At 37.0% G+C, this 15581-nt stretch overlaps 2 protein-coding genes across 4 annotated transcripts in view; both read left to right on the top strand.

Moving 5' to 3' along the window:
* ATR (ATR serine/threonine kinase) overlaps window positions 1-1957 on the top strand; it is a 98441-nt gene extending 96484 nt beyond the window's left edge. The window contains exons 46-47 of one of the 2 annotated variants that reach the window (XM_047726812.1): window positions 343-448; window positions 1543-1957. In XM_047726812.1, the coding sequence (XP_047582768.1) occupies window positions 343-448; window positions 1543-1716 (280 nt within the window). In that variant the 3' untranslated portion in view covers window positions 1717-1957. The remainder of the gene's footprint in view (window positions 1-342; window positions 449-1542) is intronic. The other variant, XM_047726822.1, reaches the window with a different exon arrangement.
* Window positions 1958-3258: 1301 nt separating this feature from the next.
* The window catches only part of XRN1 (5'-3' exoribonuclease 1), a 109470-nt gene continuing 97147 nt past the window's right edge, over window positions 3259-15581 (top strand). For both annotated transcript variants that reach the window (XM_047726791.1, XM_047726782.1), the window contains exons 1-2: window positions 3259-3442; window positions 12825-13057. In XM_047726791.1, coding sequence (XP_047582747.1) covers window positions 3368-3442; window positions 12825-13057 — 308 coding nt within the window. In that variant the 5' untranslated portion in view covers window positions 3259-3367. The remainder of the gene's footprint in view (window positions 3443-12824; window positions 13058-15581) is intronic.

Raw genomic sequence — 15581 nt, 5'->3', positions numbered from 1 at the left:
TTTGGAAATACTGAATTTGAGGTGCCTACAAGAAATCTGAGTGGGTTTTTCCATAGGTAGTTTATATGAAGTGTACTGTATGCATTTAGAAATGGCACACAGAACTCACCTTGCTCTACTCTCCAAGAGCACCTCAGATCCCCCTCTATCTTCCCCTTTCCTCACTTTCCTTTCAACCCCTCAGTCTAAAACAGTAAGTTCACATCTTAATGATGCAGTACTAATGTGTATTATAAGAATATTACCATTAGCTTCTCATCCTTATTTTTCACCTAAATGTTGACTAGTAGTGACAATTCTTTTTACAAAGATAACTTTGTATTATATTTACTTACATTTTAGTGTCTTAAAAACTTTTCTACATGATCCTCTTGTGGAATGGAGTAAACCAGTGAAAGGACATTCCAAAGCACCACTGAATGAAACTGGGGAGGTTGTCAATGAAAAGGTTAGTAGAAGGTGTAGCTTGATATGAGGTGACACAGTATGTCTCTATCAATGAGAATTGACTCAAAATACTGTCAGTGATTGGCCATTGAATACTCTGAAAACCTAGTTCTTTATTTTATTATTATTACTTTTTTTTTTTTTTAAGAGAGAAAGGGAGGGGAAGGGGCAGGGGAAGAGGGAGACAGAGAATCTTAAGCAAGCTCCATGCCCAGCACTGAGCCTGAAATGCGACTCAGACCTCACAACCTTGAGATCATGGCCTGAGCCAAAATCAGTAGTTGGACGCTTAACCAATGGCACCACCCAGGTACCCCTGAAATGTAGTTCTTTAGTATGAAGGTGCCAATAAGTTTTCTTTATTGTCATTACTAATGTTAACATTATTATAATTTGTGTAATAAAGTTCAAGACACATTTGTTTAACTTCAGACGATTTAGAATTATGAGATACAGTGGGAAAAGCTTGCGAATAGATTGCCTGAACTTAGAAAGCAGCAGGTATCAACTTTAATATATGGCAATTTACTCCTTACTAACATTGGTTGAAGTCTCAAAGTTTGCAGATAATCATTTTTATTAAGTGAGAATAGATTGAGGATTGTTTTTCTAATAACATTCTTATTTTTGCATTTTGATAAGCTTTCTTATTGAGAGAAATGTGTACCATTCCAGGTAGCTTAGAACTCTATTTGCACTTAGTAACATAATCTAAATATTAGGCATTTAGAGTATTGTTGCTATTACTAGAATATTCATTCAGATGTTTTAGTCCTAACATTTTGGGGTAAATTTTTTAAATTATTATTTTTCTAGAATTGTAGTGTTGAAGAGATTCCCAGGTATTTCACATAGTCCAGAAAAATGTCCATGCAGTTGATGCTAAATCAACATTGCAAGCCTCAAAATCAGTATCTCAAGTTGCATTTGTTTCATTTCTTCTCTCTTTTGCCTGTTTTGCTCCTAAAAAGGGGTAATGATTCACAAAATGACATAAACATTTGTCAAACACCCAAAAAGTAGTAATTTCAAATTATCAGCATTCAGGTGTTATTAGGTTCTTAGCACTTATGATTTTCAATTTCTTCTTATTAGGCCAAGACCCATGTTCTTGACATCGAGCAGCGACTGCAAGGTGTAATCAAGACCCGAAACAGAGTGACAGGGCTGCCATTATCTATCGAAGGACATGTGCATTACCTAATACAAGAAGCTACTGATGAAAACTTACTGTGCCAAATGTACCTTGGTTGGACCCCATATATGTGAAATGAAATTACTTCAAAGAATATGCAAATAATCTAAAATTAGTGCATTTGGTATTACCTGTGATTGTTTATTCAGTTCCAAAGTACAGCATAAGTTTATGTTCTTGGAGCAACTGGTATTAACTACTACTTTATTGTTAATAATATGTAAAATAATATATGTTGTTAAGAAATAAACTGCCTTTTTTTTTTTTTTTAGATTTATTTATTTATTTGAGAGAGAACAAGTAGAGGGGGCAGAAGGAGAGGGAGAAGCAGACTCCCCACAGAGCAGGGAGCTTAACTTTGGACTCCATCCGGGGATTCCAGGATCATGAACTGAAGGCAGATGCTTTACCAACTGAGCCACCCAGGCACCCCTAAACTACTTTCTTAATATATATTGTTTATTATAACTGGAGAAATGGGACATCTTATGTTTTTCTGTACTAGAAAGATGTATTTACAAGAAATAAGCCTTCCTAATTTCATTTTATAACTTTTATGAGTTTTCTTTTAAGTACTAGCTAGCAAAAGGATTCATTTGAACAGAAAATTACATTGAATAAATGCTGTAGGCACAGCACTATGCTAGATTCCTGCACAGAGCTACCTTCCCTGCCCTCTAGGAACTGACAGTCTAGTCTAAAAAAACAGATATAAACATAATGCACACATAAAGTTCACTTAATACAACTTTTGTATGGTTGAAAATGTAATAGAAAAAAATATAAACCAAGGGGCATGAATATGAAAACTAAATAATTTTAAAGATCTGTCATACGGACAGTTTACCAGAAAACAGAATCTAGTAGTCTTAGAAGACACTTAAAATTTCACAAGATTTTGAAATTAAAGATTTTAATGTCTCATTTTTTGTAAATTTTCTTGCTGATGTAAAATAATTCACAATATTTACAAAATAATGAGGCTATTCAAATAAATGGAAAAATTATAACAATTTCACTTAAGTTGTCGATATTGTGCTTTTCTGTACGGGCTTAGAGTGTGATGGGAGAAAAACATGAAAACCAAGAGACAAGAATGTGAAAGTATACCATAGTTCTGAGGGGTGCCTAATGTTGACTTAAGGAGGAAGCTGGATGGGGTGGAAGGAAATTAGACATTTTTTCCAACAAATAATTTGCGGGAAAAAGTTTTTAAAAGAAGTTTTGATATAGGGTTATATTCCTCAGAAAAAAAACTTCCCCTTCCCCAAACAAAATAAACTAAACCAAAGAAATCACCAGATCTTTCCAAATCTGTGTTGAAAAATACTGAGATTAGTAATGCCAGGGCACAGAAGCAGGACAAATACCCTGTTCCAAAACTCTTCCAGCAGGTCCGTGAGGTGTTCATAGCATTCCCACGTCTACTTATAAAGCACAGCTCGGTCAACCGACATTGCCAGAACTAAATATAACACACCCACACGCCGCGGCGCTCTTAGACGCAGCCACCGGGGAGCTCGGCGGTGAGCGAGAACCGGGATTAGAGCTCCGCCCCGGGGAAGCGTCCTGGAATCGGCCGCTCTAGCCCCGGCGACTGCTCTCTATGGTCGGGCGGGCGGTGTGTTGTCATCCGCGGAGCGACGGCCGGAGGCAGAGGCTTAGGCCCCGGCGGGGCGTTTGGTTTCGGTTTGGCCCTGACTGGAATTAGCGTTGACGGTCGAAATGGGAGTCCCCAAGTTTTACCGATGGATCTCGGAGCGGTATCCCTGCCTCAGTGAAGTGGTGAAAGAGCATCAGGTGGGTGAGCTAGGAGGCAGCGGATTAGGAGGCCCAGAACCCAGGCCCCGCGGCCCTCCCTCTTCCTGGGACAGGGCTCCCCAGCCTCCTCTTTCTGCTCGTCGTCTGCCCCATGATCGGTGAAGGGAAGGGAGGAGAAGGTTTGAAGATAACCCGACTATCAGAATGGGGGCGAAGACGTGGGTTTCATTTCTGTGGGCAGAGCCGCGGGCATCGCGGCAGTTCTGACAGCTCTGCTGCGGGGTAGGGCCGTCCGCGATTCGGAAATTAAGTCCAGGGCAGGAGCATTTTAGTGAGTTCTTTCCTTTCCTGCCCGGGGAGCTGCATATTCCCTTATAGAGGCAGCAGAGCCGGAGCAGGTATTCGAAGTCCCCCCATCCCCCCCAGAAAGCAACAGACCCGCGTAGGAACAATATAATCAGTGCCTCCGCGGTTGAGTCGCCTTGTTTACTTTCTCTTATCGGGACTTGCATCCCACCCCACCCCCAACGCCTAGACTTCTTGACGTAGCTGATGGTTCATATTTATGATACCTTTCGTTACTCTTTTTCGATTATCTCAAAGGTCGTACGAATACGTGTTCCAGGAGAAACAATAATACACTTGGACGGGCAGGGGCAGTTATTTGGAGACTTCGTGTGCGAGTGTGCGTGTGTGACAGGGAAAGAGAAAGAGAAAGAGAAATTGATTGTTAGAGCATAATACTAGTAATAATAATATCTGGCTTGTAATCCGGTATGTAATAATATCCCAGTGCAAGGGTTTTGTGTGGATTCCAAAAATGTTTATGTATAGGAATTGTGGGGAGAAATAGTAAGCAGTTATCTATTAGGTAAACTAGACTTCGGGTGATACGTTAGTGTTTGTCACATTTAATGATTTTGGTAGATCTCTTGTCCATTTTATATCTTACAGGAAAATCAGTTTTGATGTTTGTGTAGCTAATGAATCAGTTTTGATGGATAACATTTTATTAGTAGTGAGGGGAGATAATCCGGCCAACACCATCATGCTGTTTATTAAATTAGGGTTTAACCTTTTTTTTTTTTTTTAAAGTACAATAAGCATGAAGATAGGGTGAAACTTCCAGAAGGGTTACTTTGTTGTTGAATTCCTGTCAGATTAGGTAAATGAAGAAAATCTTACCAAAAATTCCAAAACAGTAGTTTATTTTTCGTTTATTTGAAACATGGGTTGAGTCAGATTTAGGAAGATAGTTCTTTCCAGAGAAAAAGGTAAAAAAGATGTCTGGTACATTTCAGAAACAGAGACAACCAACTTTGGCTTTTCCTGGGTCATTCATTCAAGAAAAATCTGAGTGCCTGCCATGTATCAGTCACTATTATCTCCAAAGTGAAAAAAGTGTGATTGTTATTTGGATTGACTTGATAACATATAATTTGTTCATTAATATTTTTGTTCTGTACTCTTTGGTGCAGAATTTGGTTTGGTAAAGCTGTCTTGGCTTCTCACCATCCTGAGGAATTTTTTTTTTTTTTAAAGATTTTATTTATTTATTTGACAGAGAGAAATCACAAGTAGGCAGAGAGGCAGGCAGAGAGAGAGAGGAGGAAGCAGGCTTCCTGCCGAGCAGAAAGCCCGATGTGGGGCTCGAACCCAGGACCTGGGATCATGACCTGAGCTGAAGGCAGCGGCTTAACCCACTGAGCCACCCAGGCGCCCAGGAATTTTTTTATTGAAGAACAAAAATAATCTCTTTAAGGCAGTCATACGATAGGTTTAAAAGGATAGGTTTAAAACTTGGCTTATCAAAATGGTGTCTTTCAAAAATGTTTGATTCTTGTAGTTAACAACGACCACCACAACAAAGAGAGCAAATATAATAAAGGGTTAGCAGCTATTCTCTTAAGCAGTATTTAAAAGCCGGTAAACCTAAGTCACCATGATTCAAAAGCTAGTCCTGGGAGGAAGAGATTGGGAGGAGGAGTAAGTTGTGGGAAGATGGTGGTGGTAAAGACAACAACATCATTTTTGGTCTCTTTGATTCCTTGCACAAAAACAGAACAACTAGGGATGCCTGTGTAGCTCAGTCGGTTAAGTGTCTGCCTTTGGCTTAGGTCAGGATCCTGGAGTCAAGTCCCACATCAGGCTCCTTGCTCAGTGAGGAGCCTGCTTCTCCTGCCTGCCCTCCCCCTGCTTGTGCTCTCTCTCTCTCTCTCTGACAAATAAATAAAATCTTAAAAAAAAAAAAAAAAGGAACAACTTGATAGCAATGTTTGAAATCCATAGAACATTTATGAAAAAACCATGTAATATATCCCTGTGAACACCCAAATACAAGTAGGTAGGGACAAACTACCAATAGCCTCTAGACCCAGTTGGTGTTGGCATCCCTGCAAGAGGAAAAAGGAAGCAATGTGGCAATATCTGATGGACCTGAGAACAGGAGAACTGCAGAATATTCACTAAAAGACTATGTAGACCAGTTACGTAGCAGTATTTATAGCTAAGGGGTTTTAAAGGGCAGGAGTAGCTGGCCTCCTATGAACTCACATAACTGACTTGCCAAGGCATCATTCTGAGGCAGATATAGTAAAGGATAAAACAGATATGCTCCCTATACAAGAGCAAACACTTTAAAACGGAAATATTAGCTTGTGTCTCCTTCTGTGCAATTTGTAGCAAAATGCATAGAAGATTGGCTTGAAAAGTGCAGGCACTGGAATAACATGTACACTTAGAAATGTTAAGATAGGAAAGTTTTAATGACATTTTACCATAGTTTTTAAAAAATGCAGGCACAAGAGTACAAATTATGAACAGGAACAATATCGTTCCTTAAGGGACCAAAATTGTTGAGAGGGTGGGGGTTTGCATATTAAAGTGCCACAGTATGTAAACAGATATACAGTATAGCTGTGGTATTGAAATTCTGTTGGAGGGTGATGATTAGGAAAAAAAACAAGTCTAAAGACCTACCTGGAAGAAGGACAATAGTGAAAGAAAGATTAAGAAATACTGCTCTAGAGCAGTTCTGCTTGGTTTCAGATTTAGCCCCAACACTTACTTTATTAGCTATGGGTGAGTAACTCAATCTTTTTGTGACTCAGTTTTGTCAGCTACAAAATGGAGATAATAATATTAGGATTGCTATAGTTAAGTAAGTGAATGCACATAAGTTGATTCTTGAAAATGTGGGTATTAGGAGCACCGACCCCCCGCCAACCCCAGCATAGTCAAAAACCCAAGTATAACTTTGACTTGCCCAAAACTTAACTCCTAATAGCCTAGTGTTGACTGAAGCCTTACTGAAAACATAAACAGTCAATTAACACATATTTTATATGTTATATATTGTGTATTGTATTCTTACAATAAAATAAGCTAGAGAAAAGAATGTGTTAAGAAAATCATAGGAAAATAGAAAATACATTTATAGTACTGTACTGTATTTATTGAAAAAAATATCCACATATAAATGGACCCATGCAGTTCAAACTTGGGTTGTTCAAGGGTCGACTATTAAGCATTTAAATCTGTCTAGCACATGGCAAGTGCTTAACAGATCTTACCTGTAATTATTATTTATTTATTTATTTATTTATTAGAGAGAGAGAGAGAGAGAGAGAGAGCACGCTCACCAGCAAGGAGGGGAAGAGTGAGTGGGAGAGAATGCTAAGCAGGCTTCATGCCCAGGATGGAGTGGGACTCGAGCTCACAATCATGAGATCATGACCCGAGCCAAAATCAAGACTGAGATGCTTAACTGACTGAGGCACACAGGTGCCCCATATTTTAGCTGTTATAGTAACACTGTATTAGATTTTTTTTTAAAGGTTTGATTGATTGATTGATTGATTGGACAGAGATCACAAGTAGGCAGAGAGGCAGGCAGAGAGAGGTGGGGGAAGCAGGCTCCCCACTGAGCAGAGAGCCCAGTGAGGGGCTCGATCCCAGGACCCTGAGATCATGACCTGAGCCAAAGGCAGAGGCTTAACCCACTGAGCCATCCAGGAGCCTCACAGCACTGTACTAGATTTTAATCACAGGAGAACTGCATATGCTATAAGAGTTTATAATCTTAATTGTATGACTTTTGTTTTGTAAAGGTTAAGTTTTCTTCAGATATATATGTTCCTCATTACAAACTTAATCCCTACTTTTGTGGTACATAATAGGTCTTCAGTAAATATTTATTAAGCAAATGAATTTATTAATCATAGCATATTAATACAACATAAAAAATACATAGTATATAAAAACATTGCATATTAAAATATACATTGTATATGTAGTATGTTTTAAAACATGCATATTAAAGGGGTGCCTGAGTGGCTCAGTCAGTTATGCTTCCGATTCTTGATTTTGGCTCAGGTCATGATCTTAAGGTTGTGAGATTGAGCTAGATCTATGCTGGGCATGAAGCCTGCTAGGATTCTCTCTCCCTCTGCCCCTTCCCCTCTCTCTAAAAAAATAAATAAAAACAAAACATGCATATTAAAAAATGAATTGAAGCAACAAAATCTTGGGATTGTTTAAGATAAATAGGATTAAAGAACTGGGACAAAAGAATTGCCAGCAGCTCTCTTTAATAGTCAGATACATATTGTCTTAATGAAAAAGACATTTAGCAGCAGCACTAAGTAGGATACAAAGTTATACTAGCTAAAAGAAACTGTTTTGAGAAAATTAGATACTGAAATGTTAATACTTAACCACAATTTAAAGCAGTATGAATGCATATTCAAAGTAAGTGTTATAGCCTCCATGTGCTATCACATCTAATAAAGGAAGAGCTTCACTGTTTATTATTAAATATTTCTACTCACTCCTTTGTGTCAGGTAGTATACAAAGAGTTCTGAACATGACCAAATACTTAAGTGTAATTTCTGTCCTTTTCTGCTAAACTGTGAATTCCTCAAATCAGAGACCTTGCTTTGAGGAACTCACAGTTTAGTAGGAAAGGACAGACATCACACTTAAGTGTTCAACAAAAATGAGTAGGGTATGTAATATATATATATACACACACACACACACACACACACACATACACATACACATACACCTGGCATTCTTGTATGCATTGGGAACACAAAAACAAGAGTGTGACATAGAGAAGGGAGCATCATTTCTCCTTGGGTAAGTATAGGAAAGCTTCCAAAGATACTGGGCTGGATCTTGAAAGCAGAGTCAAAATCTGCAAGATCAGTGGAAGAAAGAGCATAAAGGAAAGAGAAGCATTTCAGGAAGTAGTAGCAGTATCTGTTAAGTCATAGAGGTTTGGAACAGCCCAGTACATCTACGGCTTTCTAGGTAATGTACTGTATATTTAGCTTGTAGACTGTATATGCAAACAGGAAAGAACATGGAATTGGTGGGAGAGATAACAGCCAAGTCATACAGAATATTTTATGGTATTAAAGGTTTTTAGTATCATATGGGTTTAAGTATGGAAGCAACATGATTAGCTTATATATTAGAAAAATGGCTAGCTACACTGTGGTGAGAGAGAAAAAAAGCAAGCAGTCTAGTTGGAAAACTGAGGGCTTGAACTAGGACAGGAAATCTGGGGATGGAGAAAATTATGAGATTGCCTAACACAATAGGAATGCTTAAGAGGGTAGGATTCTAGAGACATTTTGGGAGTTAAATTTAAAAAACAAAACCATAAATGAAACCTAAGTGACTAATTAGATACAGGGGTTGAGGACAGGTGAAAGTATAAAATAATGTCAGAACTTCTGTTTTACAGATGTAATAACTCAGTATTGTGTTTGGGGGTTTTTTCCTGTTTTTATTTAAATTCCAGTTAGTTAACAAACAGTATAATACTAGTTTCAGGTGTAGAATTATTGATTTGTCACTTATATACAACAACCAGTGCTCATCATAACACGTACCCTCCTTAGTCCCCTTCCCCTATTTACCCACCCCCCACCACACACCCCCCACTTACCTTCCCTCCCTCAGTCCTCAGTTCTCTATAGTTAAGAGTCTGTTTCTTGGTTTGCCTCTCTTTTTTTTTCCCCCCAGTATTATGTTTGTGAAGGAGCAAGATTTTATTGCATGTTCTCATTTTCTTCACTGAATTAGTCAATGGTTACTCATCCTGTATTTTTCTTACTAATCTGAAATGTAAGAGAATTTTTAAAATTTCTTTTCTAAAAGGATAATTATTTTTTTCAGATTATCAAGTATGTACTTATTATGTAAAAATTAATATAGTACTGAGAGCTGTAAAAGCTCTTATATTTTCCAAAGGAAAATAAACAACTGAAATTCCAGCATCAATGGTTAACTACCAGTAATGTCTTGTTCCTGTATATTCCTAATGTTTATATGTAGATGTACATATAGATAAATATTTACTGTAAATGGGATAATAATATGCCCCCTCTTTTATAGCCTACTTTTGTCATGTGACTATCTGCATTTTACACATTATCTAATGTAAAATATGAATGTATATCATAATTTGTAATTACTGTGTAGTATTCTTTTGTATGGATGTACAATCATCAGTTTCCTATTAGGCATTTTGATTTCATTTTTTCTCTCTTGTAAATAGCACTGCCATTAATATTCTTGTGCTTACATCTTTGTGCACATTTCTGATTATTTCTCAGAATAAATTTCAAGTAGTAGAAATCCTGGGGGGTGCCTGAGTGGCTCAGTTGGTTAAGCATCTGCCTTCAGGTCACGATTTCAGGTCCTAGGATCCAGCCCTGCGTCAGGCTCCCTGCTCAGTGGGGAGTCTGCTTCTCCCTCTCCCTCTGCCTTCCATTCCCCCTGCTGGCGCTCTCTCACTCTCTCTCTCTCTCTCTCTCTCTCTCAAATAAATAGAATCTTTAAAGAAAAAAAAAAAGAAAAGAAAATGCTTCAGGTTTTGATATATACTTTCAATTAATTACACCAATTTATATTCCCATCCAGACTACTGCGTGTAAATGCCATTTCTCTCTTTTCTATCTCTGTGATTTTCTTCTTCTGCAAAATGGAGAATCCAAATATTTTTCTTTTAAATTTATCATAATTTAGTGAGACAATGAATATGTTTGGCTCAATGTTTGGCACCTAATGAGTGCTTATTAAATGCCAACTATCACTTTTGATAACATAGGAAATATCTATTTTCCCAAAACCTTGCCAGTAACTGGGTAATATCATTTTTTCTAATCTTTGCTAACATGATGGGGAAAATGACATATTATTTTAATTTGAAATTTGGGGATGTTGAACATCTTTTCATATGTTTATCAGATTGCTGTGTCTCTTTTTTTGAATTGCTGTGCATTTTCCATGCTTTTAAAATTTGCTCTTTTTTATTTGAGGATTTTTTTGTATGTTGGGAATGCTGACTTTATCCTAATTTGCGAGCATTTCCCTGCATTTTGTCACTTTCAGTTTAAACTTGTTTTTGAAACTTTTTTTAACCCTATAGATGTAAAAAATATAGATGGCCAAGTCCATCATTTGTTTGGTTTATGAGTTTTGGCTTTCCCCATCCTAAAATCACCAAAATATTTGTATATAATTTTTTACTTATATTTCTCACATTAACTTTTTTTTTTTTTTTTTTTTTTTTTTTTTATGTGACAGAGAGAGAGAGATCACAAGTAGGCAGAGAGGCAGGCAGAGAGAGAGGGGAAAGCAGGCTCCCGGCTGAGCAGAGAGCCCGATGCGGGGCTCGATCCCAGGACCCCGAGATCATGACCCGAGCCGAAGGCAGCGGCTCAACCCACTGAGCCACCCAGGCACCCCTCACATTAACATTTTTAATCTTTCTGGAATTTATTGTGTTATAAGATGAGATACAGTTTTATTTCCAGATAGTTAGCTAGGTCCTCCATCCCTTTCACTGGTTTGAAATGCCTCTTAGGTACTAAATTTCTATATACACTTGAACTACTACTTTTCTTTTTTGAGAATTTTGTTCATTTATTTGACAGGGACGGGGGGAGAGTACGCACAAACGGACAGAGGGAGAGGGAGAAGTAGGCTCCACGCTGAGCAGAGAGCTCAGGACCCTGGGATCATGACCTGAGCCAAAGGCAGACATTTAACCCACTGAGCCACCCAGTCATCCCATACTTTTACTATTTGTAAACTATTTTGTTCAATCAAACCGTTATAATTTTTAATATCATATAAAGTAGATTCCTTCATTTACTTTTCTTTTAAAATATTCTTTCTTGCATGTTCATTCTCGTAGGTAAACTTTGGAATCGTTTTGTAATGTTCTCACTTAGAGATTTTGGTTGAGGTTTTCAGATTTTTTTGAAGCAAACAGTAAATCTTGAATATACTTTTAAAACCTCATTATCACAATTTTCATGTCATTTGAGCCTATTACTCAGTAAGGACATTTAACATTTTTTTATGTGGTGCCTGGTACCATCCCATAAAATGAGTGTTTTGTCAGTATGTTTTTATAGTGTTCATTGATTCAGAGGCCAAAACTTTTCACTCCCCAAACTCAAAGGCCTGCCATTTTCTCAGTAAGAGGAAAATGTATCATTTCTGTACCTATGGTAAAATTTGAATTGTTTCAGAGATGGCTTTCATTAAGTTTATATAAGAAAAGTTCATTATGTTTCTATGTCTGAAAATTTGAAATAACTTTTCTTCAGTTAGTATGTAAGACAGACTCAAAATCTTTAATTACATTAGATATTATAACTATTAAGTTGTGCCCACTTCATTTCCTTGTTAGTGTAGATTTGTTTTCGTAGTGTTCCCCTTACTTGATTACAAACATTTAAATAAAGGAAAGATTAAGAGAGCCCAAGCCATAAAGTCTTTTTATAAAAGTAGACACCTGTTATTTATGAAACTAGACACCTGTTAGTCAAAGTTTAGGAAATTTTTAATCCACATGTCAAAAACAAGAAATCTGTTTTCAAAATTTCCTTAATTTCTTGGCATAATCTAAGCTTTCTTAATTAATACAACCAAATCGGTGACTCTCAGTGAAACCAAATATACAAGGGTTTAAATCATATGTAAAATCTTTTAATGACCATGTACAAAGAGCCTTTTAAATGGGCATTATGTTACCCATTTATAGGGGGAATTGAGACTTTAAGAAGTTGATGTCAAACTAATAGTTTGAGTACCAAATGAACCAAGTACTTAATTTGGTATTTTCCCATTGGGCATTTTAAATAAGTAGATAATTTCCCGGCAGTAAATTTGATCAAGCTGTTGGTGCATTATATAGTTATATAATATGTCTCCATCTTACCAATTTCTCCTATGCATTTTTTCTTTACTTTCTTTATGCAACTGTGATTATTTTCTCAGTTTTTATATAATAATGCCCCTATATCCTGCTTTTTATCAGCTGCTTTTCCCAGCTGCTTAAATATTCATCATTGATTATAGTAACAATCTTGGTCATTTTTCTTTATTTCTTAGATTCCTGAATTTGACAACTTGTACCTGGATATGAATGGAATCATACATCAATGTTCCCATCCTAATGATGATGATGTTCACTTCAGAATTTCTGATGATAAAATCTTTACTGATATTTTTCACTACTTGGAGGTGTTGTTTCGCATTATTAAACCTAGGAAAGTGTTCTTTATGGCTGTTGATGGTGTGGCTCCTCGAGCAAAAATGAACCAGCAGCGGGGGAGGCGTTTTAGGTAAAACATTTGTGGCTTATTTTAGAATACTACTTAGATTAATAAAATGTTTTATTTTAAAGATAATTGACTTAATGACCTCATCTTCTGTTCATGTTTCTTTTCTGCTTAAATTCCTCCAGAAAAGGAAATAACTGGTTATGTCACATTTTATCAATTGAATAAACAAATTAGTAATTCATTGAAGTGAGGAGTCCTTCTCAAAGCATATGTTGGGCTGTTTAGTTACTTTTGCTCTCTGTCATAAATTTTTCAAACTTCTCCATGGCAATTTAGAAATAGCAGTAGAGTTGACCCTTGAACAATGCATTGGTAAGGGATGCTAGGCCCCACACAGTCAAAAATTTGCATATAACTCCCCCAAATCTTAATAGCCTATTGTTGACTGGAAGCCTTAGCAATAACTTAAACCATAAAACATTCTTTGTATGTTGTATGTATTATATACCATATTCTTATAGTAAGCTTAGAGGAAAGAAGATGTTATTAAGAAAATCATAAGGAAAAGAAAATAGATTTACAGTACTATATTGTATTTATTGAAAAAAAAGATCCATGTACAAGTGGACCCACTCAGTTCAAACCTGTGTTGTTCAAGGGTCAACTGTAGTAGAGAAAGCTCCTCTCTTAGTCTTTCCTGAACTAGAGAACTACAGGGTGAAATGAGAGATTGTTCTAATAGAAACATTGACAGTTTAATTCAACAAACTTTGTTCAATGCCCAGACCTGGGCCAGATGCTGACTCTGGGTGAACATGGGTCCAATTTGGACAGAAAAGCAAGTGAGACTAGAAGGTGATTGATGGAATATGGGAAGAGAGCTGAGTTAGGACACTTGAGATACTCTCATCCCCAATGTGTTGCATTGGGTGTAACAGAATGAGAAGAGGCACATAAAGTTTTAAAGTCAAAATCCTGGGCATGTGGTATAGTTTTAAAAAACAATGAGATCATGCTGTGTCCTTATTTATGAGTCCTTATTTATAAGTAAAGTTAAGAGGGTTGTTAGAATTGTTGGGAAGACTCTGAGTCCAGTACGTTTGATGGGTTGTTAGCGTAATGAATTGTTTCATCACAAAGCAGGTAAAGGAGTGGATGGAGCACCTATGAATCAAATACAGAAATCATCAAGGAAAGTGGGAGGGTACCATAGGGAAGGCTAGCAGTGAAAATGAGAAAAGAATAGTAAAAAGTAGTGATTTAAACACCAAAAGAGAAAAGATCTTGAAGATACTTGAACGACTATAAAACGACCATCAAGACAAGGACTGTCTCTTATTAAAATTCAGAACCTCTGGTGCCACCCAAACTTAATTAATTTGAATCTCAAAAATTGGAACCTGGAAACGATTTTTACTAGATTCCCCTGGTATTTGTTAAACTAGTTTGGGGGTGCTACTGGGCTAGAAAATCTAGTGTTAAGAAAGGATTATTTAAGCCCACTATATCAGTCACTGTTCATTTCCAGAAATAGAAGCCTACCTATTTTAAGTATATATATTACAAAGAATTAGGTGCTTATAAAAATCATTGTAAGAGCCAAAAGGATGGGAATTTAGGTGAGCCTTCAAGAATGACTTCAGAACAGCACCACAGAATTGACCCACCAGTGGCACTATTACTACAACATTCAAGAAGGTGAATTCAGAGGCCCCCACCAGAACAGGTTGTTCAGGAATTTATTGCTTTAGTTGTGATCCAGGGATTAAGAAGATATTACCTGAACTATTGGCTCCAAAAATGTATCACTTTAGTTAGAATTCAGCAATCAAGAAGCCACCACTCTGTTAGCACAAGAGCCCCAGTGTACCTGGTAGATCTGCCCTATACTTCGCTTCTCAGCATCTACAAAACTGCTGAATATTGAGATCCCTTCTACTATAATGAAACACACACCCCACAAGTCCTCTTCCTCAACTTCCTTCAGTGTGGTGAAGTCTGTATGACTTCACCACACTTCTACCTTCTGAACCTTTTGTGGAGGCATCTGATAGAATCTAAGTTATATCCACTCACCTAGCTGCAAGGAAGCCTGAGATCTTAATTTTTTAGGTTTCTAACCTCTCCAGTATCAGAAGACAAACTAAGAGAATGGACAAGCATTTACTAAATATTTTGTGCTGGCATTGAGTGTTCTGTGTTTCCCTAAAATCCCCTAGTCAGCTTTTTCTCATTCTCCACAGATACTGTTTTCCCCATTCATAATCTTTAATTATAATCTTTATGCATCTCTTACTTCAAATCTGCTGCCATCTGGCTTTCACCCCTCTACTAAAACTTCCTTACAAGATTACAAATAGCCTCCTTATGACTAAATCTAAAGAATTATTCTCTATAAATTACTTCATTTACCTATAGTATTTAACAGTGTGACGATTCTTTCATTCTTAAACTTCCTTTCCGTGATCTTTATGTAACCACACTCTCTCTGCACGTTCTTGGTCTCCTTGTTATCTTGTTCCTTTGCCTTTTTTTTTTTTATGTATTGATTTTACTTAAGTTTCTATCATTGGTCCTGAGTGAT

The sequence above is a fragment of the Lutra lutra genome, chromosome 1, assembly GCF_902655055.1.
Source record: "Lutra lutra chromosome 1, mLutLut1.2, whole genome shotgun sequence".
Taxonomy (NCBI): domain Eukaryota; kingdom Metazoa; phylum Chordata; class Mammalia; order Carnivora; family Mustelidae; genus Lutra; species Lutra lutra.
This window is presented reverse-complemented; position numbering and strand designations above follow the sequence as displayed.